The following is a 22,956-nucleotide window of genomic DNA, read 5'->3' on the forward strand; positions in this document are numbered from 1 at the left end:
AATCGCATTCCAGACCAGCGCAGACGTGCCGGCACATCCTGCCCGTGCGGGGCCACAGCCCCAGTGTCCCTTGTCTTTGTTCGCCCCCTCGGCAAGGGAACTAGCTCGATGGGAGAGAACAGGAGCGAACAGCCCGGCGGAGGAAAGAAACGATGCTAACCCAGCCTGACGGTTCGCAGGTGGCTCGGCATCCCCATGCAGAACATTTCGCTGGGCCAAACAAGTCTTCGGAAAAGCAGGCAATGAAAAGTTAAGGTTGCCCACACAACCTTAACTCTGCCTTCTTTTGGCACGCTGCCTCATACGCCCCATTATGGGTCGCATTCCCTTTACAACCCAGTCAGCCACAGGAGTCCGGCTGACACCAGCAAAGGACAAAGCGGCGCTGCTCACATTTAGCCGCCCTCCCCGGGAAGATGACATGAACGCAACGGTGGAGTCCCGGCCCGTTAGCCTGTTGTGAAATTTCCCCTGTGTGGGCAGGGTTTTCCCCACCGCCCTGGGGAGAGCAGCCTGCCCCACACCGCAGGGAGGGAACCAGCCAGGCCCAGCCACCACCCAACCCCAGGGAGCCCGAGTTTAAAGAGAACAATTGATCGCCCTCCTCTGGGCTTTCTCCAGCGTGTCCACCTCTTTCTGGATGTAGGGACCCCGGCCCGGCCGTGCCGGTGCGGCAGAGAGCGGTAGAATGACCACTTGTGTCCTGCTGATACACCCCAGGCCGATGCTGGCTTTATTTTTGCACGGGGATGGCGGGGGGAGATCCGGGGCAGGCTGGGCTGACGGGGGCTACGGGGCTGTGAGGTTTGCAAACTTCGTAGTCTCTGTTGGCCGAGTGCATGGTGCCTGCCAGCGGCTCCTGGCATCTCACCAGCCCACGCTCTGTGTGTGTCCCCTGTCCCCCTCCACTTTAGGGACCTCTGCACCTGCCCCCTATCTCTTCCCCATGTGGGTCACTCAGTCATTGCCCTGGCCTGTCCATGCCGCCGGGTTCTCCGAGCGTCCCCCTGCGGTGCCCAGGCCCTGCCCCACTGAAGGCGGGCTGCTCCCAGAGCCACTGGGCCCCCCGGCTGGCCAGGTCACCTGTGCTCCCGCCGCCCTGGACGCACAGTGCCGGCATGGGGCACGGTGACATGCAGGGGGAGTGTCGTTCACAGAGACGGGGGACGTAGAAAGGAAAAGCACTGGCAGGAAATGGCCACGTGTGAAATAAAACAGCAGCTCGTCTGGCGGAGTCGAGAGATGGCTGCGGGGACCCGTGCCTGGCTAAGCCCGTTTGCACCCACAGCTTTTGCAGGGACGCCCAGCCAGGCCGGCTGGCAGCCTCCTTTCAAAGGCAGAACAAGCTGAGCTCTGTCCCCTCAGGGAAGGATCAGGGCCTGCCTCAGTTTCCCCAGTGACACCCCTAACCCCACTGTCCGTTCCCGTGAGCAGGACATCCCCGACCCCTGCTGGCTTTGTGTTTCCCGGAGCTTTTCCGTGTGCCTCCACCAGCGACGGCCCCGCGTCAGGCTCCGCCATTGAAACAGGTCCCCAGTGTGACGCCCCTGGCCCCCGAAGACGCCGACCCGCTCTGCATGGGCAGGGAAGGGTTTTATTGCAAGAAGCAGCAGGGACAGAAAACTCAGGGACAGCTTCCAGGGCGCAGCCTGGGACAATCTTCTCCCCACAACGTGCCCCCCGTCCCCAACCGGTGAGGGGTGGGAAGGGCACCGGGGGAACCAGGTGTGTTTGGCTCCTGCCCAGACGGGCGGGTGAGGGGCTCAGGCTGAGGTTCTCAGAGCCAGCTGGGGGCTGGATGCCCCTTGTCGCTGGGAACTGGGCACCCGGCGTGGGAAATCCTCCCTGCCGGGCTGTGGGAGAAGGGGTGACACCGAATGTCCCGTGAAGACTCTCGGCGGGCGTTACCCGGGAGGGGCAGGGAAGGGGCAGACAGGAGGGCCAGCGGGGGACCAGGGGACCCCAGCTCCCGGCCCGGTGCCAGCCCCTCGGCCCTACAGGATTCTGTCGAAGTGCACGGGCAGCCTCTGGTGACAGGCCACGCGGATCCGGCGGGTAAAGAGGGTGGCCCTGTAGTTACAGAGGCCTGGGAGGGAGCCGGGCAGCACCTCGCACATGGTGAGAGGAAAGGCTGCGTTGCTGTCGAAGAGGTTTCGTGTGTACCATCTCCCTGCCCCGTGGCAGACAGCCTGGAGCTGGGCGGGCGGGGCGTGGACGAAGGTGTTGCTGGATTTGCAGACGGGGCGGGTCAGGCCGCGGCGCTGCATCAGGGTGTTGCAGTAGATCAGGTCGTTGGGGGCCCCGGTTTTGGGGAAGTCGACGTGGCGGGTCAGGAACTGCTGGTAGCTGGCGCCTTCGCTGAGCTGGGCCAGGCCGGCGGCCAGCAGGACCAGGAGCAGGAAGAACACGGGGCGGGGTCCCCTCGGGGCCATGGCCGTGTGTGTCGCTGGATCGACCTGCAGTGGGGAGAGGGGGCTGGATGGGGACATAAAACCTCCTGGGCCCAAACGCCTGCCCCTGGGCAGCCCGTGTCACCCCTAAATCCCTGCCCCACTCATTCCCCCACTGAGATCAGGGCCCTGCTGCGCCGGGAGCCGCACACACCAAGCCTGGGATCGGGCCCCGTTGTGCTGGGAGCGTCACGGATCCCGATGGGAATGCAGCCGGCGCGCACACGCTGCGCGGGAACCAGGCCAGGCCAGGGCTGTTCTCCCCCTGCCACAGACGGGGAAACTGAGCAGAGAACAGTTAAAGTCGGGGTCCTCAGCAGTGCCCAAGCTCCCCCTGCTCTAACCACTTGACCCCACTCCCCTCCCCGAGCTGGGACAGAACCCAGGCGTCCCGGCTCCAGACGTCCACCCCCGCGTGTCCTGTTCCTTTCCGAGAACCTGATCTCAGCTGTCCCGGGGTCAATGTGCAGTCACCCCTGGCTGCAATGGGGTCAGGGCCGGGTTCTGCTCCCAGCCCCCCGGGTTCAATCCGCAGCGACCCTCCCTTGCATTTCCCCCCCTCCCACTGGGTCCGTTCCCGACTTACCCGAGTCTCGGGGCTCCGGTAGCAGAGACGGATCCGGCTGCGGCAGAGCAGAGAGTCCCTGCGTCTCCTTCCCCGTCGGGTGCCCTTTATGCCCAGCCCGGCAGGTGGGGGTGGGGGGCGGTGGGGCAGCTCCTCCCACCGAGGGGCCCAGAGGTGCTGGGTGGGTCCAACAGTAGTGGGGGAAGGAGGCACAGGGCAGGGTCCTGGGACACTGTGATCTGCGCAGCCCCAGTGTCTGGGGACCAGCCCCCCTGCTCTAACCACTACACCCCACTCCCCTCCCCGAGCCAGGTTCGAACCCAGCAGTCAGTGAATCTGCCCTGCCCTGGGTACCCATCTCCACAGCCCCCAGCCCAGCCCGTCCCTCCCCGGTCCCTGCCCCGGTCCCCAGGCACGGAGAGGGGCAGCGACCCGGCCAGGGGGGGCAGGCCTGTCTGCTGGAGATGCCCGTGACACCCCCCCAGCGCCAACGGAGCCCCAGGGCCTGGGGGAAGGGCGAGGGCTGGAGGGGACGTGGGGGTCAGGGAGCAGGGACTGGCTGTTCTGGGGCTGTGTCCTGCCCACTGCAGTGTGTGTGTGTCCGTGTGTGTGTGTGTGGATCTGTGTGTGTTTGCAAAGTGAATTTGTGTGTGTGTGTGAGCAGGGTGTCCATGTGTGTGTGCAAAAGGCTTGTGTATGCATGTGTAGGACTGCACATGTGTGTGTGTGTGTGTCTGTGTTGTCAGCGTGTCTGTGTGACTCTCTGTGCCCGGGGGCGTTTGTCCCTGTGTCCGTCTGATCTGGTCTCCCGCGAGGTCCTGTCAATGTAGAGGGGCCAGGCCGGCTGGGCCCAGGGGGCTCTGGTGCAGGGCAGGCCAGCTGGATACACTGTCCAGTCTGATGCTGGGTTTCTTCTCCCCCTTTCCTCCCAACCAGCCTGGGTCCCGCAGGTAACGACCGGGGAGGGGCTGGCTCCAGGGCTGGATTCCCAGACCCTCCCTCCTGTCACTTGCATCAGCTATGGGGCCCTGCCAGACCCCCCTGCGCCAGCTCCTGTCCCATTCACCCATTTCCAGATCTGGCCCTAACGGGGCTTCCCCCGACCCCACGGCCCGGACAGGCCCCAGCCCATCCCAGGCAGGGAGCGAGGCCCCCGGGCCCGTCCCGCGCTGCCCAGCCCCGCTGGCTCCCGGGTGTCGGTTGGTGGCTGGGGCGTGGCTGGATCCCTCCCTGCAGTGTGGGGCAGGCTGCTCTCCGTGGGGCAGTGGGGAAACCTGACCACACAGGACATTTCACAACCCGGGGCCGAGGGGCTGAGTCTGGGCAATCAGCGAAGGGCCGGGGCTGGGGGTGGCTGACGTTAAGTGGGGACATTTTCCGTGCCAGGATGGTTGGGAGCTGGTGGAGCCGATGGGAAATGTCCTGGCAGAATCCCCCGGGTGCAGAGCTCGCCGGCGGAGCCGAGAGGTGGCTACGGGGGCCCGTGCCTGGCTAAGGCCGTTTGCATCTGCAGCCTTTGCAGGGACGCCCAGCCAGGCTGGCTGGCAGCCGCCTTTCAAAGACAGAACAAGCTGAGCTCTGTCCCCTCGGGGAAGGATCAGGACCTGCCTCAGTTTCCCCTGTGACACCCCTAACCCCACTGTCCATTCCCGTGAGCAGGACACCCCCTGCCCCCGCTGGCTTTGTGTTTCCCGGAGCTTTTCCTTGTGCCTCCACCAGCGACGGCCCCGCGTCAGGCTCCGCCATGCAGCCAAGCCCCAGTGTAGCCCCCCGACCCCTGCCGGCCCCCGAAGACACCGACTCGCTCTGCACGGGCAGGGAAGGGCTTTATTGCAAGAAGCAGCAGGGACAGAAAACTCAGGGACTGCTTCCAGGGCGCAGCCTGGGACAATCTTCTCTCCACAACGTGCCCCCCATGGCCATGGGTGAGGGGCGCGGAGGGGCGGCTATGCTGAGGGATGGGCACTGGGGGAACCAGGTGTGTTTGGCTCCTACCCAGACGGGCGGGTGAGGGGCTCAGGCTGAGGTTCTCAGAGCCAGCTGGGGGCTGGATGCCCCTTGTCGCTGGGAACTGGGCACCCGGCGTGGGAAATCCTCCCTGCCGGGCTGTGGGAGAAGGGGAGACACCGAATGTCCCGTGGAGACTCCCGGCGCGTGTTATCCGGGAGGGGCAGGGAAGGGGCAGACAGGAGGGCCAGCGGGGGATCAGGGGACCCCAGCTCCTGGCCCGTGGCCAGCCCCTCGGCCCTACAGGACTCTGTCGAAGTGCACGGGCAGCCTCTGGCGACAGGCCACACGGATCCGGCGGGTCTGGACCCTGGCCCGGTAGTTACAGCGGCCCGGGCGGGAGCCGGGCGCCACCCGGCAGGTGGTGAGGCGAAAGGCTGCGTTGCTGTCGCAGAGGTTTCGACCGTGGCACCGCCCTGCCCCGCGGCAGATGACCTGGAGCAGAGCGGCTGGGGCGTGGACGAAGGTGTTGGTGGGTTTGCAGACGGGGCGGGTCAGGCCGCGGCGCCGCATCAGGTTGTTGCAGTAGATCCGGCCGTTGGGGGCTCCACTTTTGGGGAAGTCGACGTGGCGGGTCAGGAACTGCCGGTAGCTGACGCCTTCACTGAGCTGGGCCAGGCCGGCGGCCAGCAGGACCAGGAGCAGGAAGAACATGGGGCGGGGTCCCCTCGGAGCCATGGCCGTGTGTGTCGCTGGGTCGACCTGCAGTGGGGAGAGGGGGCTGGATGGGGACATAAAACCTCCGGGGCCCAAACGCCTCCCCCGGCCAGCTCATGCTACCCCTAGATCCCTGCCCTACTCATTCCCCCCACTGAGATTGGGGCCCCGCTGCGCCAGGAGCTGCACACACCAAGCCTGGGATCGGGACCCCGTTGTGCTGGGAGCGTCACGGATCCCGATGGGAATGCAGCCGACGCTCACACGCTGCGCGGGAACCAGGCCAGGCCAGGGCTGTTCTCCCCCTGCCACAGCCGGGGAAACTGAGCAGAGAAGAGTTAAAGTCGGGGTCTTCAGCAGTGCCCAACTCCCATGGGAACACACCAGGGTTTGGCCTGCAAGCTCTGGGGTGGCCCATGGGGATCCTCATCCTACGAAATAGGGAAGGAAACCCGGGGGTCCTAAACCCCCTGGGGAACCATGGCTAGACGGGCAGCTGGCCACACAAGGATCTGTCACTGTTGCTGCTTTGTCTGTCATGTGTCCATTGTCCTGGCTCCCTGCCCCCCCTGTTCTGACCACTAGACCCCCATTCCCCTCCCCGAGCTGGGATAGGCCCCAGGAGTCCTGGCTCCAGACGCCCTCTCCCCCCGTGTCCTTTTCCTTTCCGAGAACCTGATCTCAGCTGTCCCGGGGTCGATGTGCAGTCACCCCTGGCTGCAATGGGGTCAGGGCTGGGTTCTGCTCCCAGCCCCCCGGGTTCAATCCGCAGCGACCCTCCCTCTGCATTTCCTCCTCGCTGGGTCCGTTCCCGGCTTACCCGAGTCTCAGGCTCCGGTGGCAGAGACGGATCCGGCTGCGGCAGAGCAGAGAGTCCCTGCAGCTCCTTCCCCGTCGGGTGCCCTTTATGCCCAGCCCGGTAGGTGGGGGTGGGGGCGGTGGGGCAGCTCCTCCCACCGAGGGGCCCAGAGGTGCTGGGTGGGGCCCACAGTTGTGGGGGAAGGAGGCACAGGGCAGGGTCCTGGGACACTGTGAGTTGCGCAGCCCCAATGTCTGGGGACCAGCCCCCCTGCTCTAACCACTACACCCCACTCCCCTCCCCGATCCAGGTTAGAACCCAGCAGTCAGTGAATCTGCCCTGCCCTGGGTACTCATCACCACAGCCCCCAGCCCAGCCCATCCCTCCCCGGTCCCTGTCCCGGTCCCCGGGCACGGAGAGGGGCAGCGACCCGGCTGGGGGGGGCAGGCCTGTCTGCTGGAGATGCCTGTGACACCCCCCCAGCGCCAACGGAGTCGCAGGGCCTGGGGAAGGGCGAGGGCTGGAGGGGACATCGGGGTCAGGGAGCAGGGACTGGCTGTTCTGGGGCTGTGTCCTGCCCCCTGCAGCGTGTGTGTGTCCGTGTGTGTGTGTGTGAGCTGTGTGTGTGCGCAAAGGGCTTGTGTACACGTGTGTGTGACTGCACACGTGTGTGTGTGTGTGTCTGTGCTGTCAGTGTGTCTGTGTGACTCTCTGTGCCCGGGGGCGCGTTTGTCCCTGTGTCCATCTAATATGGGGCTTTCTCAGCAGGTCTCCTGGTAGCCTCTGATCTCCCGCGGGGTCCTGTCGATGTAGAGGGGCCGGGCCGGCTGGGCCCAGGGGGATGCGGGGGCAGGCCAGGCCGGCTGGATGCACTGTCCAGTCTGATGCTGGGTTTATTCTCTGTTTTTACCCCCCGACCAGCCTGGACCCCGACCCCTCAGCCCAGGCCTGCCCCAGCCCATCCCGGGCAGGGAGTGAAGACCCTGGGCCCGTCCCGCGCTGCCCAGCCCCACTGGCTCCCCGAGTGTCGGTTGGTGGCTGGGAGGTGGCTGGATCCTCCCTGCGGTGTGGGGCAGGCTGCTCTCCGTGGGGCGGTGGAGAAACGCTGCCCCCACAGGACGTTTCACAACCCGGGGCCCAGGGGCTGAGGTTGGGCAATCAGCGAAGGGACGGGGCTGGGGGCGGCTGACGTTAAGGGGGAACGTTTTCCACACCAGGATGGTTGGGAGCCGGTGGAGCCGATGGGTGTGAGCCGGGTCTGAGTGTCTGAGTGACACCCTCCCTGCGCAGCAGCAGCTGAAAGGGGGGCCTTTGTTTGCATGCGCTTTGTATCTGCATGAGGAGAATTTAGTATTGAGCATAACTCCCCTGGGTGCTGAGCGTGATGGGAACAGGTCGGCAGGGCCGGTTCTGGGCTACGAACCCCTTTTGTGTTACCGGCTGGGTCAGGAAATGTTGTGCTGCCATTGCACGAAGAGACGGCAGCAGAGCTGTGCTTAGCCTGGTGTGATAAAATACTGCACCCCAACTGAACAGAGCCCACGAGGGGGGCGGGGAGACGTGTCAGCCTGCTCAAAGGGTGGGGGAGGGTGTACGAGGGAGGGAGAGAGAAAGGTCTTCTTCTGGGAGTGCACCAGTCCTGGAAAAGGGCGGCCCCCCGCCTGGAGTGTCTATCCCCTCCCGTTGTTAACAGGTAGAATTAACGACTTCTCCTGGAGTCTTGTGTTGCTTGGAAGCAGGGACGTGGCCTGTGTGTCAGCAAGAGGTTTATCCCGGAGCTGAGATCCGCTGAGAGCTGAACCCGTAGAGGAGCTGGGAAACCTGGCCTGCCCACTGACAGAGCTGAGTGGGCAACACAAAACGCGGGTGGGAGGCCAGCACAGCCAGTGCCAGCCCGGTGTGGTCGGCGGGAGCCAGGAGGGTCAGCGCCAGCGGGCGGGGACTCAGCGAGGCCGGAAGGCGGTAGGAGACGGCAGCAGAGAGGGCCTGGTCAAGCCCATGTCAGACAGGAGCCTGCATAGGGGCAGAGCCACACCCGAGGGGTGGACAGTGCAGCTAGGCGGTCGGTGCAGGGGAAAGCGAGACGGGGGAGGCGGAGGACACGCCCCGTGCTCTGGGCGGGTTCGGCTCAGGGAGGTCATGGAGCTGTGTGCACTGGTTCCCAGCCCAGCGCCGTGTTACCTCCTCTCTTCTGCTGTTAAATGGTTTCTTTCTGCACTCAGACTCTGTGCTGGCGAGAGGGGGAGTGCTGCCCTTTGGGGCGCCCAGGGGACAGTGTGGGGTTTCCCAGGGCACTGGGTGGGGGCTGGAGCCGGTTTGGTGTTGTACCATTGACAGGGACCCCTAGACAGAGAACCCGGCCCGTGCTACCGGCTCGGTCCGGCAGAAGGGTTACATGGGAAATGTCCCGGCAGAATCCCCCGGGTGCAGAGCTCGCCGGCGGAGCCGAGAGGTGGCTACGGGGGCCCGTGCCTGGCTAAGCCCGTTTGCATCTGCAAAGACAGAACAAGCTGAGCTCTGTCCCCTCGGGGAAGGATCAGGGCCTGCCTCAGTTTCCCCCCGTGACGCCTCCAACTGCACTGTCCGTTCCCGTGAGCAAGACACTCCGCCCCCACTGGCTTTGTATTTCCCGGAGCTTTTCCTTGTGCCTCCACCAGCGACGGCCCCGCGTCAGGCTCCGCCATGCAGCCAGGCCCCAGTGTAGCCCCCGACCCCTCCGGCCCCCAAAGACACCGACTCGCTCTGCATGGGCAGGGAAGGGTTTTATTGCAAGAAGCAGCAGGGACAGAAAACTCAGGGACAGCTTCCAGGGCGCAGCCTGGGACAATCTTCTCTCCACAACGTGCCCCTCATGGCCCACGGGTGAGGGCGGGGAGGGCACCGGGGGAACCAGGTGTGTTTGGCTCCTACCCAGACGGGCGGGTGAGGGGCTCAGGCTGAGGTTCTCAGAGCCAGCTGGGGGCTGGACGCCCCTTGTCGCTGGGAACCGGGCACCTGGCGTGGGAAATCCTCCCTGCCGGGCTGTGGGAGAAGCGGAGACACCGAATGTCCCCGTGGAGACTCCCGGAGGGCGTTGGGCAGGGAAAGGGCAGGGCAGGGGGAGACAGGAGGGCCAGCGGGGATCAGGGGACCCCAGCTCCCAGCCCGGTGCCAGCCCCGCGGCCTACAGGACTCTGTCGAAGTGCACGGGCAGCCTCTGGCGACAGGCCACGCGGATCCGGCGGGTCTGGACCCTGGCCCGGTAGTTACAGCGGCCCGGGCGGGAGCCGGGCATCACCCGGCAGATGGTGAGGCGAAAGGCTGCGTTGCTGTCGCAGAGGTTTCGACCGTGGCACCGCCCTGCCCCGCGGCAGATGGCCTGGAGCTGGTGGGCCGGGGCGTGGACGAAGGTGTTGGTGAGTTTGCAGACGGGGCGGGTCAGGCCGCGGCGCTGCATCAGGGTGTTGCAGTAGATCCGGCCATTGGGGGCCCCGGTTTTGGGGTTGTCAACGTGGCGGGTCAGGAACTGCCGGTAGCTGACGCCTTCGCTGAGCTGGGCCAGGCCGGCGGCCAGCAGGACCAGGAGCAGGAAGAGCATGGGGCGGGGTCCCCTCGGAGCCATGGCCGTGTGTGTCGCTGGATCGACCTGCAGTGGGGAGAGGGGGCTGGATGGGGACAGCGTGGGTTGGGATCTGCCTCTTCCATGGAACCTCCTGGGCTCAAACGCCTCCCGTGGCCAGCTCATGCTACCCCTAAATTCCTGCCCTACTCATTCCCCCCACTGAGATCAGGGCCCCGCTGCGCCGGGAGCCGCACAGACCAAGCCTGGGATCGGGGCCCCGCTGTGCTGGGAGCGTCACGGATCCCGAAGGGAATGCAGCCGGCGCGCACACACTGCGCGGGAACCAGGCCAGGCCAGGGCTGTTCTCCCCCTGCCACAGATGGGGAAACTGAGCAGAGAAGAGTTAAAGTTGGGGTCTTCCGCTCCCCCTGGGGTGCCCAACTCCCATGGGAACACACCAGGGTTTGGCCGGCAGACGCTGGGGTGGCCCATGGAGCTCCTCATCCTACGAAATAGGGAAGGAAACTGGGGGTCTTAAACCCCCTGGAGAACCACGGCTAGATGGGCAGCTGGCCACGCAGTGGCCTGTCAGCGTTGCTGCTTTGTCTGTAATGTGTCCATTGGCCTCCCTCCCTGCCCCCCTTCCTATGACCACGAGGCTCCACGCCCTTCCCAGAGCTGGGACAGAACCAGGAGTCCTGGCTTTGAGGCCCCTCCCTGCTCTAACCACTAGACCCTACTCCCCTCCCCGAGCTGAGATAGGCCCCAGGAGTCCCAGCTCCAGACGTCCACCCCCCCCCCCCGTGTCCTGTTCCTTTCCTAGCATCTGATCTCAGCTGTCCCGGGGTCAATCCGCAGCGACCCTCCCTCTGCATTTCCTCCTCGCTGGGTCCGTTCCCGGCTTACCCGAGTCTCAGGCTCCGGTGGCAGAGACGGATCCGGCTGCGGCAGAGCAGAGAGTCCCTGCGGCTCCTTCCCCGTGGGGTGCCCTTTATGCCCAGCCCGGCAGGTGGGGGTGGGGGCAGTGGGGCAGCTCCTCCCACCGAGGGGCCCAGAGGTGCTGGGTGGGGCCGATGGTTGTGGGGGAAGGAGGCACAGGGCAGGGTCCTGGGACACTGTGATCTGCGCAGCCCCAGTGTCAGGGGACCAGCCCCCCCTGCTCTAACCACTAGACCCCACTCCCCTCCCCGAGCCAGGTTAGAACCCAGCAGTCAGTGAATCTGCCCTGTCCTGGGTACTCATCACCACAGCCCCCAGCCCAGCCCATCCCTCCCCGGTCCCTGCCCCGGTCCCCAGGCATGGAGAGGGGCAGCGACCCGGCCAGGGGGGGCAGGCCTGTCTGCTGGAGATGCCCGTGACACCCCCCAGCACCAACGGAGCCCCAGGGCCTGGGGGAAGGGCGAGGGCTGGAGGGGACGTCAGGGTGGGGGAGCAGGGACTGGCTGTTCTGGGGCTGTGTCCTACCCCCTGCAGCGTGTGTGCACGTGCATGTGTGTGTGTGTGTGTGTGTGTGAGCAGGGTGTCCGTGCGTGTGCCAAAGGGCTTGTGTATGCGTGTGTGTGACTGCAGACGTGTGTGTGTTGTCAGTGTGTCTGTGTGACTCTCTGTGCCATGGGTCGGGTTTCTACGTGTGTCCATCTGAACTGGGGTTTTCTGAGTTCCTTCCCTGGTAGCCTCTGATCTCCCGCGGGGTCCTGTCGATGTAGAGGGGCCGGGCCGGCTGGGCCCAGGGGGATGCGGGGCAGGCCAGGCCGGCTGGATGCACTGTCCAGTCTGATGCTGGGTTTATTCTCTGTCTTTCCCCATGATCAGCCTGGACCCCGACCCCTCAGCCCGGACCGGCCCCAGCCCATCCCGGGCAGGGAGCGAGGCCCCAGAGCCCATCCCACGCTGCCCAGCCCCACTGGCTCCCGGGTGTCGGTTGGTGGCTGGGAGGTGGCTGGATCCTCCCCTGCGGTGTGGGGCAGGCTGCTCTCCGTGGGGCGGTGGGGAAACCTGCCCACACAGGACGTTTCACAACCCGGGGCCGAGGGGCTGAGGCTGGGCAATCAGTGAAGGGCCGGGGCTGGGGGCGGCTGACATTAAGTGGGGACATTTTCCACGCCAGGGTGGTTGGGAGCCGGTGGAGCCGATGGGAAATGTCCCGGCAGAATCCCCCGGGCGCAGAGATCGCCGGCGGAGCCGAGAGGTGGCTATGGGGGCCCGTGCCTGGCTAAGGCAGTTTGCATCCGCAGCCTTTGCAGAGGCCCCCAGCCAGGCCGGCTGGCAGCCTCCTTTCAAAGACAGAACAAGCCGAGCTCTGTCCCCTCGGGGAAGGATCAGGGCCTGCCTCAGTTTCCTCCGTAACGCCCCCAATTCCACTGTCTGTTCCCGTGAGCAGGACATCCCCCGCCCCCGCTGGCTTTGTGTTTCCTGGAGCTTTTCCTTGTGCCTCCACCAGCGATGGTCCCATATCAGGCTCCGCCATGCAGCCAGGCCCCAGTGTGACCCCCCCCCCAACATCCCTGGCCCCCAAAAACACCGACTCGCTCTGCACAGGCAGAGAAGGGTTTTATTGCAAGAAGCAGCAGGGACAGAAAACTCAGGGACAGCTTCCAGGGCGCAGCCTGGGACAATCTTCTCCCCACAACGCGCCCCTCATGGCCCAGGGGTGAGGGGCGGGGAGGGGCGGCTATGCTGAGGGATGGGCACCGGGGGAACCAGGTGTGTTTGGCTCCTGCCCAGACGGGCGGGTGAAGGGCTCAGGCTGGGGTTCTCAGAGCCAGCTGGGGGCTGGACGCCCCTTGTTGCTGGGAACCGGGCACCCGGCGTGGGAAATCCTCCCTGCCGGGCTGTGGGAGAAGGGGAGACACCGAATGTCCCCATGGAGACTCCCAGCAGGCGTTACTCAGGAGGGGCAGGGAAGGGGCAGACAGGAGGGCCAGCGGGGGATCAGGGGAACCCAGCTCCCGGCCCGGTGTCAGCCCCGCGGCCCTACAGGACCCCCTCGAAGTGCACAGGCCGCCACTGCCTGCAGCGGACCCGGATGCGGCGTGTCTGCGCCCTGCCCCGGTACAGACAGCGCCCCGGGCGGGACGAGCGCGCCAGCAGGCAGGTGGTGAGGGGATAGGCCGCGGTGCTACTGCAGCGGTATTGCCGGCGTTCGCATGCCCCTCCGCTGCCGCAGATGGAGTTGAGCTGCCCGGGGTGGGCGTGGATGAAGGTGTGGGTGGGGTTGCAGGGCAGGCCGCGGCGCCGCACCAGGGTGGTGCAGTAGCGATGGGCGTTGGTGGCGTTGGTCTTGGGGAAGTCGACGTGCTCTCTCAGGAACTTCTGGTAGCTGTCCTGGGGGATGAGCTGGGCCAGGCCGGCGGCCAGCAGGACCAGGAGCAGGAAGAGCCCGGGGCAGGGTCCCCTCGGGGCCATGGCCGTGTGTGTCGCTGGTTCGACCTGCAGTGGGGAGAGGGGGCTGGATGGGGACATAAAACCTCCTGGGCCCAAACGCTTCCCCCGGCCAGCCCGTGTCACCCCTAAATCCCTGCCCCACTCATTCCCCCCACTGAGATCAGGGCCCCGCTGCGCCGGGAGCTGCACAGACCAAGCCTGGGATCGGGGCCCCGTTGTGCTGAAAGCGTCACGGGTCCCGAAGGGAATGCAGCCGACACGCACACACTGCGCGGGAACCAGGCCAGGCCAGGGCTGTTCTCCCCCTGCCACAGCCGGGGAAACTGAGCAGAGAAGAGTTAAAGTCGGGGTCTTCAGCAGTGCCCAACTCCCGTGGGAACACACCAGGGTTTGGCCTGCAAGCTCTGGGGTGGCCCATGGAGATCCTCATCCTGGGAAACAGGGACAGAAACCTGGGCATCCTAAACCCCGTGGGAAACCACGGCTAGAAGGGCAGAAGGGTTGCTGCTATGTCTATAGTGTGTCCATTGCCCTGACTCCCTGCCCCCCTTCCCATGACCACTAGACCCCACTCCCCTCCCCGAGCTGGGATAGGCCCCAGGAGTCCTGGCTCCAGACGCCCTCTCCCCCGTGTCCTTTTCCTTTCCGAGAACCTGATCTCAGCTGTCCCGGGGTTGATGTGCAGTCACCCCTGGCTGCAATGGGGTCAGGGCCGGGTTCTGCTCCCAGCCCCCCGAGGTCAGTCTGCAGCGACTCTCCCTCTGCATTTCCCCCCTCCCGCTGGGTCCGTGCCCGGCTTACCCGAATCTCCGGCTCGGGTGGCAGAGAGGTATCGGGCTGCGGCAGAGCATAGAGTCCCTGCGGCTCGTTCCCCGTGGGGTGCCATTTAGGCCCAGCCCGGCTGGGGGGGGGGGGGGGGGTGGGGCAGCTCCTCCCACCGAGGGGCCCAGAGGTGCTGGGTGGGGCCGATGGTTGTGGGGGAAGGTGGCACAGGGCAGAGTCCTGGGACACTGTGATCTGCGCAGCCCCAGTGTCAGGGGACCAGCCCCCCTGCTCTAACCACTAGACCCCACTCCCCTCCCCGAGCCAGGTTAGAACCCAGCAGTCAGTGAATCTGCCCCGCCCTGGGTACTCATCACCACAGCCCCCAGCCCAGCCCGTCACTCCCTGGTCCCTGCCCCGGTCCTCGGGCACCGAGAGGGGCAGCGACCCGGCCGGGGGCAGGCCTGTCTGCTGGAGATGCGCGTGACACCCCCCAGCGCCAATGGAGCCGCAGGGCCTGGGGGAAGGGCGAGGGCTGGAGGGGACGTCGGGGTCAGGGAGCAGGGACTGGCTGTTCTGGGGCTGTGTCCTGCCCACTGCAGCGTGTGTGTGTCCGTGTTTGTGTGTGTGAGCTGTGTGTGTGCGCAAAGGGCTTGTGAATGCGTGTGTGTGACGGCACACGTGTGTGTCTGTGCTGTCAGTGTGTCTGTGTGACTCTCTGTGCCCGGGGGCGCGTTTGTCCGTGTGTCCATCTGATCTGGGGCTTTCTGAGCAGCTCCGCTGGTAGCCTCTGATCTCCCGCGGGGTCCTGTCAATGTAGAGGGTCCGGGCCGGCTGTGCCCAGGGGGATGCGGGGCAGGCCAGGCCGGCTGGATGCACTGTCCAGTCTGATGCTGGGTTTATTCTCTGTCTTCCCCCCCAACCAGCCTGGAGCCCGCAGGTAACGACTGGGGAGGGGCTGGCTGCAGGGCTGGATTCCCAGCCCCTGCCGCCCCCCCACTGGCACTGGCTATGGGGCCCTCCCAGACCTCCCTGCGCCGGCTCCTGTCCCATTCACCCTGCTGTGTCCCCCGGTCCTCAGGGGCTCGGGGCTTTAATACCCCACGGCCAGGGGCAGGCCCAGATCTGGCTCTAATGGGGCTGCCCCCGACCCCTCAGCCCGGACCGGCCCCAGCCCATCCCGGGCAGGGAGCGACGCCCCATGGCCCGTCCCGCCCCACGCTGCCCAGCCCTGCTGGCTCCCGGGTGTCGGTTGGTGGCTGGGACGTGGCTGGATCCCTCCCTGCGGTGTGGGGCAGGCTGCTCTCCCCGGGGCGGTGGGGAAACCTGCCCACTCCGGACGTTTCACAACCCGGGGCCCAGGGGCTGAGGCTGGGGCAATCAGCCAACGGCCGGGGCTGGGGGCGGCTGACGTTAAGTGGGAACGTTTTCCGCGCCAGGATGGTTGGGAGCCGGTGGAGCCGATGGGTGTGAGCCGGGTCTGAGTGTCTGAGTGAAACTCTCCCTGCGCAGCAGCTGAAAGGGGGGCCCGTTGTTTGCATGGGCTTGTATCTGCACGAGGACAATTCAGTGTTTAGCATAACTCCCCTGGGTGCTGAGCGTGATGGGAACAGGTCGGCAGGGCCGGTTGTGGGCTACGAACCCCTTTTGTGTTACCGGCTGGGTCAGGAAATGTTGTGCTGCCATGGCATGAAGAGAAGCCAGCAGAGCTGTGCTTAGCCTGGTGTGATAAAATACTGCACCCCAACTGAACAGAGCCCACGAGGGGGGCGGGGAGACGTGTCAGCCTGCTCAAAGGCTGTGGGAGGGTGTACGAGGGAGGGAGAGAGAAAGGTCTTCTTCTGGGAGTGCACCAGTCCTGGCGGCCTTCCCGCCTGGAGTGTCTATCCCCTCCTGTTGTTAACAGGTAGAATTAACGACTTCTCCTGGAGTCTTGTGTTTCTTGGAAGCAGGGACGTGGCCCTGTGTGTCAGCAGAAGGTTTAACCCATGAGCTGAGATCCGCTGAGAGCTGAACCCGTAGAGGAGCTGGGAAACCTGGCCTGCCCACTGACAGAGCTGAGTGGGCAACACAAAACGCGGGTGGGAGGCCAGCACAGCCAGTGCCAGCCCGGTGTGGTCGGCGGGAGCCAGGAGGGTCAGCGCCAGCGGGCGGGGACTCAGCGAGGCCGGAAGGCGGTAGGAGACGGCAGCAGAGAGGGCCTGGTCAAGCCCATGTCAGACAGGAGCCTGCATAGGGGCAGAGCCACACCCGAGGGGTGGACAGTGCAGCTAGGACGGTCGGTGCAGGGGAAAGCGAGACGGGGGAGGCGGAGGACACGCCCCGTGCTCTGGGCGGGTTCGGCTCAGGGAGGTCATGGAGCTGTGTGCACTGGTTCCCAGCCCAGCGCCGTGTTACCTCCTCTCTTCTGCTGTTAAACGGTTTCTTTCTGCACTCAGACTCTGTGCTGGCGAGAGGGGGAGTGCTGCCCTTTGGGGCGCCCAGGGGACAATGTGGGGTTTCCCAGGGCACTGGGTGGGGGCTGGAGCCGGTTTGGTGTTGTATCATTGACAGGGACCCCTAGACATAGAACCCGGCCCTGTGCTGCCGGCTCGGTCTGGCAGAAGGGTTACATGGGAAATGTCCCGGCAGAATCCCCCCGGTGCAGAGCTCGCCGGCGGAGCCGAGAGGTGGCTACGGGGGCCCGTGCCTGGCTAAGCCCGTTTGCATCTGCAAAGACAGAACAAGCTGAGCTCTGTCCCCTCAGGGAAGGATCAGGGCCTGCCTCAGTTTCCCCAGTGACACCCCTAACCCCACTGTCCGTTCCCGTGAGCAGGACACAGCCGCCCCCACTGGCTTTGTGTTTCCCGGAGCTTTTCCTTGTGCTTCCACCAGCGACGGCCCCGCGTCAGGCTCCGCCATGCAGCCAGGCCCCAGTGTAGCCCCCCGACCCCTCCCGGCCCCCGAAGACACCGACTCGCTCTGCACGGGCAGGGAAGGGCTTTATTGCAAGAAGCAGCAGGGACAGAAAACTCAGGGACAGCTTCCAGGGCGCAGCCTGGAACAATCTTCTCCCCACAATGTGCCCCCCATGGCCCATGGGTGAGGGGCGGGGAGAGGCGGCTATGCTGAGGGATGGGCACCGGGGGAACCGGGTGTGTTTGGCTCCTGCCCAGACGGGCGGGTGAGGGGCTCAGGCTGGGGTTCTCAGAGCCAGCTGGGGGCTGGATGCCCCTTGTCGCTGGGAACCGGGCACCCGGCGTGGGAAATCCTCCCTGCCGGGCTGTGGGAGAAGGGGAGACACCGAATGTCCCCGTGGAGACTCCCGGTGGGCGTTACCCGGGAGGGGCAGGGAAGGGGCAGACAGGAGGGCCAGCGGGGATCAGGGGATCCCAGCTCCCAGCCCGGTGCCAGCCCCGCGGCCTACAGGACTCTGTCGAAGTGCACGGGCAGCCTCCGGACACAGGCCACGCGGATCCGGCGGGTCCGGACGCTGGCCCTGTAGTTACAGCGGCCCGGGCGGGAGCCGGGCGCCACCCGGCAGGTGGTGAGGCGAAAGGCTGCGTTGCTGTCGCAGAGGTTTCGACCGTGGCAGCGCCCTGCCCCGCGGCAGACGGCCTGGAGCTGGTGGCCCGGGGCGTGGACGAAGGTGTTGGTGGGTTTGCAGACGGGGCGGGTCAGGCCGCGGCGCCGCATCAGGTTGTTGCAGTAGATCCGGCCGTTGGGGGCCCCACTTCTGGGGAAGTCGACGTGGCGGGTCAGGAACTGCCGGTAGCGGTCCTGGGGGATGATCTGGGCCAGGCCGGCGGCCAGCAGGACCAGGAGCAGGAAGAACATGGGGCGGGGTCCCCTCGGGGCCATGGCCGTGTGTGTCGCTGGATCGACCTGCAATGGGGAGAGGGGGCTGGATAGGGACATAAAACCTCCTGGGCCCAAACGCCTGCCATGGCCAGCCCGTGCCACCCCTAAAGCCCTGCTCCACTCATTCCCCCACTGAGATCGGGACCCCACTGTGCCGGGAGCTGCACAGACCAAGCCTGGGATCGGGGCCCCGTTGTGCTGGGAGCGTCACGGATCCCGAAGGGAATGCAGCCGGCGCGCACACGCTGCGCGGGAACCAGGCCAGGCCAGGCCAGGGCTGTTCTCCCCCTGCCACAGCCGGGGAAACTGAGCAGAGAACAGTTAAAGTCGGGGTCCTCAGCAGTGCCCAACTCCCATGGGAACACACCAGGGTTTGGCCTGCAGATGCTGGGGTGGCCCATGGAGATCCTCATCCTTTGAAATAGGGAAGGAAACTGGGGGTCCTAAACCCCCTGGGGAACCACAGCTAGACGGGCAGCCGGCCACGCACTGGTCTGTCAGCGTTGCTGCTTTGTCTGTAATGTGTCCATTGGCCTCCCTCTCTGAACCCCCTTCCCGTGACCACAAGGCCCCACTCCCTTCCCAGAGCTGGGACAGAATCCAGGAGTCCTGGCTTTGAGGCCCCTCCCTGCTCTAACCACTAGACCCTACTCCCCTGCCCGAGCCGGGACAGAAGCTAGGAGTCCCGGCTCCAGATGCCCTCTCCCCGCCCCGTGTCCTGTTCCTTTCCTAGAACCTGATCTCAGCTGTCCCGGGGTCGATGTGCAGTCACTCCTGGCTTCAATGGGGTGAGGGCCGGGTTCTGCTCCCAGCCCCCCGGGGTCAGTCCGCAGTGACCCTCCCTCTGCATTTCCCCCCCTCCCGCTGGGTCCGTTCCCAACTTACCCGAGTCTCGGGCTCCGGTGGCAGAGATGGATCCAGCTGCAGCAGAGCAGAGAGTCCCTGCGTCTCCTTCCCCGTCGGGTGCCCTTTATGCCCAGCCCGGCATGTGGGGGGTAGGGGTGGTGGGGCAGCTCCTCCCACCGAGGGGCCCAGAGGTGCTGGGTGGGGCCGATGGTTGTGGGGGAAGGAGGCACAGGGCAGGGTCCTGGGACACTGTGATCTGCGCAGCCCCAGTGTCAGGGGACCAGCCCCCCCTGCTCTAACCACTAGACCCCACTCCCCTCCCCGAGCCAGGTTAGAACCTAGCAGTCAGTGAATCTGCCCTGCCCTGTGTACCCATCACCAGAGCCCCCAGCCCAGGTCCAGAGTCTGGGGGAAGGGCGAGGGCTGGAGGCGACGTCAGGGTTGGGGAGCAGGGACTGGCTGTTCTCGGGCTGTGTCATGCCCCCTGCAGCATGTGTGCATGTGCGTGTGTGTGTGTGTGAGCTGTGTGTGTTTGCAAAGTGCATTTCGGTGTGTGTGTGAGCAAGATGTAAGTGTGTGTCCTCACAGTACTTGTGTATGTGTGTGTGTGACTGTGAGGGCTGGAGAGGACATTGTGGGGGGGCAGGGACTGGCTGTTCTGGGGCTGTGTCCTGCCCACTGCAGTGTGTGTGTGTGTGTGCGCGTGTGTGTGCGCGTGTGTGCGTGTGTGCACGAGGAGTGTGGATCTGTATGTGTTTGCAAAGTGCATTTGTGTGTGTGTGTGAGCAGGGTGTCTGTGTGTGTGCGCAAAGGGCTTGTGAATGCGTGTGTGTGACTGCACACGTGTGTGTCTGTGCTGTCAGTGTGTCTGTGTGACTCTCTGTGACCGGGGGCGCATTTGTCCGTGTGTCCATCTGATCTGGGGCTTTCTGAGCAGCTCCGCTGGTAGCCTCTGATCTCCCGCGGGGTCCTGTCGATGTAGAGGGGCCGGGCCGGCTGGGCCCAGGGGGATCCGGGGCAGGCCAGCCCGGCTGGATGCACTGTCCAGTCTGATGCTGGGTTTATTCTCTGCCTTTCCCCACGACCAGCCTGGACCCCGCACGTAACGACCGAGGAGGGACTGGTTCCCAGCCCCTCCCTCCCCTCCCACTGGTACCAGCTATGGGGCCCTGCCAGACCCCCTTGCGCTGGCTCCTGTCCCATTCACCCTGCCTTGTCCCCCGGTCCTCAGGGGCTCGGGGCTTTGACACCCCATGGCCAGGGGAAGGTCCAGATCTGGCCCTAACGGGGCTGCCCCCGACCCCTCAGCCCAGACCGGCCCCAGCCCATCCCGGGCAGGGAGCGACACCCCATGGCCCGTCCCGCGCTGCTCAGCCCCGCTGGCTCCCGGGTGTCGGTTGGTGGCTGGGACGTGGCTGGATCCCCCCTGTGGTGTGGGGCAGGCTGCTCTCCCCGGGGCGGTGGGGAAACCTGCCCACACAGGACGTTTCACAACCCGGGGCTGAGGGGCTGAGGCTGGGGCAATCAGCGAAGGGCCGGGGCTGGGGGCGGCTGATGTTAAGTGGGGACATTTTCCACGCCAGGATGGTTGGGAGCCGGTGGAGCCGATGGGAAATGTCCCGGCAGAATCCCCCAGGTGCAGAGCTCGCCGGCGGAGCCGAGAGGTGGCTATGGGGGCCCGTGCCTGGCTAAGCCCGTTTGCACCTGCAGCCTTTGCAGAGGCCCCCAGCCAGGCCGGCTGGCAGCCTCCTTTCAAAGACAGAACAAGCCGAGCTCTGTCCCCTCGGGGAAGGATCAGGGCCTGCCTCAGTTTCCCCAGTGACACCGCCAACCCCACTGTCCGTTCCCGTGAGCAGAACACCGCCCGCCCCTGCTGACTTTGTGTTTCCCGGAGCTTTTCCTTGTGCCTCCACCAGCGATGGCCCCATATCAGGCTCCGCCATGCAGCCAGGCCCCATTGTGACCCCCCCCCCCCCCCCGACAGCCCCGGCCCCCAAAAACACCGACTCGCTCTGCACAGGCAGAGAAGGGTTTTATTGCAAGAAGCAGCAGGGACAGAAAACTCAGGGACAGCTTCCAGGGCGCAGCCTGGGACAATCTTCTCCCCACAACGCGCCCCTCATGGCCCAGGGGTGAGGGGCGGGGAGGGGCGGCTATGCTGAGGGATGGGCACCGGGGGAACCAGGTGTGTTTGGCTCCTGCCCAGACGGGCGGGTGAAGGGCTCAGGCTGGGGTTCTCAGAGCCAGCTGGGGGCTGGACGCCCCTTGTTGCTGGGAACCGGGCACCCGGCGTGGGAAATCCTCCCTGCCGGGCTGTGGGAGAAGGGGAGACACCGAATGTCCCCATGGAGACTCCCAGCAGGCGTTACTCAGGAGGGGCAGGGAAGGGGCAGACAGGAGGGCCAGCGGGGGATCAGGGGAACCCAGCTCCCGGCCCGGTGTCAGCCCCTCGGCCCTACAGGACCCCCTCGAAGTGCACAGGCCGCCACTGCCTGCAGCGGACCCGGATGCGGCGTGTCTGCGCCCTGCCCCGGTACAGACAGCGCCCCGGGCGGGACGAGCGCGCCAGCAGGCAGGTGGTGAGGGGATAGGCCGCGGTGCTACTGCAGCGGTATTGCCGGCGTTCGCATGCCCCTCCGCTGCCGCAGATGGAGTTGAGCTGCCCGGGGTGGGCGTGGATGAAGGTGTGGGTGGGGTTGCAGGGCAGGCCGCGGCGCCGCACCAGGGTGGTGCAGTAGCGATGGGCGTTGGTGGCGTTGGTCTTGGGGAAGTCGACGTGCTCTCTCAGGAACTTCTGGTAGCTGTCCTGGGGGATGAGCTGGGCCAGGCCGGCGGCCAGCAGGACCAGGAGCAGGAAGAGCCCGGGGCAGGGTCCCCTCGGGGCCATGGCCGTGTGTGTCGCTGGATCGACCTGCAGTGGGGAGAGGGGGCTGGATGGGGACATAAAACCTCCTGGGCCCAAACGCTTCCCCCGGCCAGCCCGTGTCACCCCTAAATCCCTGCCCCACTCTTTCCCCCCACTGAGATCGGGGCCTCGCTGCGCTGGGAGCTGCACAGACCAAGCCTGGGATCGGGGCCCCGTTGTGCTGAGAGCGTCACGGATCCCGAAGGGAATGCAGCCGGCGCGCACACGCTGAGCGGGAACCAGGCCAGGCCAGGGCTGTTCTCCCCCTGCCACAGCCGGGGAAACTGAGCAGAGAAGAGTTAAAGTCGGGGTCTTCAGCAGTGCCCAACTCCCGTGGGAACACACCAGGGTTTGGCCTGCAAGCTCTGGGGTGGCCCATGGAGATCCTCATCCTGGGAAACAGGGACAGAAACCTGGGCATCCTAAACCCCGTGGGAAACCACGGCTAGAAGGGCAGAAGGGTTGCTGCTATGTCTATAGTGTGTCCATTGCCCTGACTCCCTGCCCCCCCTTCCCATGACCACTAGACCCCACTCCCCTCCCCGAGCTGGGATAGGCCCCAGGAGTCCTGGCTCCAGACGCCCTCTCCCCCGTGTCCTTTTCCTTTCCGAGAACCTGATCTCAGCTGTCCCGGGGTTGATGTGCAGTCACCCCTGGCTGCAATGGGGTCAGGGCCGGGTTCTGCTCCCAGCCCCCCCCGAGGTCAGTCTGCAGCGACTCTCCCTCTGCATTTCCCCCCCTCCCGCTGGGTCCGTTCCCGGCTTACCCGAATCTCAGGCTCCGGTGGCAGAGACGGATCCGGCTGCGGCAGAGCAGAGAGTCCCTGCGGCTCCTTCCCCGTGGGGTGCCCTTTATGCCCAGCCCGGCAGGTGGGGGTGGGGGCGGTGGGGCAGCTCCTCCCACCGAGGGGCCCAGAGGTGCTGGGTGGGGCCGATGGTTGTGGGGGAAGGTGGCACAGGGCAGAGTCCTGGGACACTGTGATCTGCGCAGCCCCAGTGTCAGGGGACCAGCCCCCCTGCTCTAACCACTAGACCCCACTCCCCTCCCCGAGCCAGGTTAGAACCCAGCAGTCAGTGAATCTGCCCCGCCCTGGGTACTCATCACCACAGCCCCCAGCCCAGCCCGTCACTCCCTGGTCCCTGCCCCGGTCCTCGGGCACCAAGAGGGGCAGCGACCCGGCCGGGGGGGCAGGCCTGTCTG

General features: G+C 65.9%; 6 protein-coding genes across 6 annotated transcripts; all 6 read right to left on the reverse strand.

The window, feature by feature from the left end:
• Positions 1-1,994: 1,994 nt before the first annotated feature.
• LOC137150629 (ribonuclease-like) lies at positions 1,995-2,450 on the reverse strand. Its single transcript, XM_067544589.1, has one exon. The coding sequence runs from the start codon at positions 2,430-2,432 to the stop codon at positions 1,995-1,997; it is 438 nt and encodes a 145-aa protein (XP_067400690.1). The 5' UTR covers positions 2,433-2,450.
• Positions 2,451-5,262: 2,812 nt separating this feature from the next.
• On the reverse strand, positions 5,263-5,700 carry LOC137150636 (ribonuclease-like). The gene has a single exon (XM_067544601.1). It carries the CDS (start codon positions 5,698-5,700, stop codon positions 5,263-5,265), a length of 438 nt encoding a protein of 145 aa, XP_067400702.1.
• Positions 5,701-9,237: 3,537 nt separating this feature from the next.
• Positions 9,238-10,097, reverse strand: LOC137150641 (ribonuclease-like). The gene has a single exon (XM_067544615.1). The coding sequence runs from the start codon at positions 10,077-10,079 to the stop codon at positions 9,642-9,644; it is 438 nt and encodes a 145-aa protein (XP_067400716.1). The 5' UTR covers positions 10,080-10,097; the 3' UTR covers positions 9,238-9,641.
• A 2,895-nt stretch (positions 10,098-12,992) lies between these two features.
• LOC137150646 (ribonuclease-like) lies at positions 12,993-13,424 on the reverse strand. The gene has a single exon (XM_067544628.1). The coding sequence runs from the start codon at positions 13,422-13,424 to the stop codon at positions 12,993-12,995; it is 432 nt and encodes a 143-aa protein (XP_067400729.1).
• A 4,143-nt stretch (positions 13,425-17,567) lies between these two features.
• Positions 17,568-18,023, reverse strand: LOC137150654 (ribonuclease-like). The gene has a single exon (XM_067544640.1). The coding sequence runs from the start codon at positions 18,003-18,005 to the stop codon at positions 17,568-17,570; it is 438 nt and encodes a 145-aa protein (XP_067400741.1). The 5' UTR covers positions 18,006-18,023.
• A 3,283-nt stretch (positions 18,024-21,306) lies between these two features.
• LOC137150665 (ribonuclease-like) lies at positions 21,307-21,738 on the reverse strand. Its single transcript, XM_067544649.1, has one exon. The coding sequence runs from the start codon at positions 21,736-21,738 to the stop codon at positions 21,307-21,309; it is 432 nt and encodes a 143-aa protein (XP_067400750.1).
• Between the last annotated feature and the right edge of the window lie 1,218 nt (positions 21,739-22,956).

This window comes from Emydura macquarii, unplaced genomic scaffold, assembly GCF_026122565.2.
Source record: "Emydura macquarii macquarii isolate MOO-44397 ecotype Brisbane River unplaced genomic scaffold, CSIRO-AGI_Emac_v2 contig_196, whole genome shotgun sequence".
NCBI lineage: Eukaryota > Metazoa > Chordata > Testudines > Chelidae > Emydura > Emydura macquarii.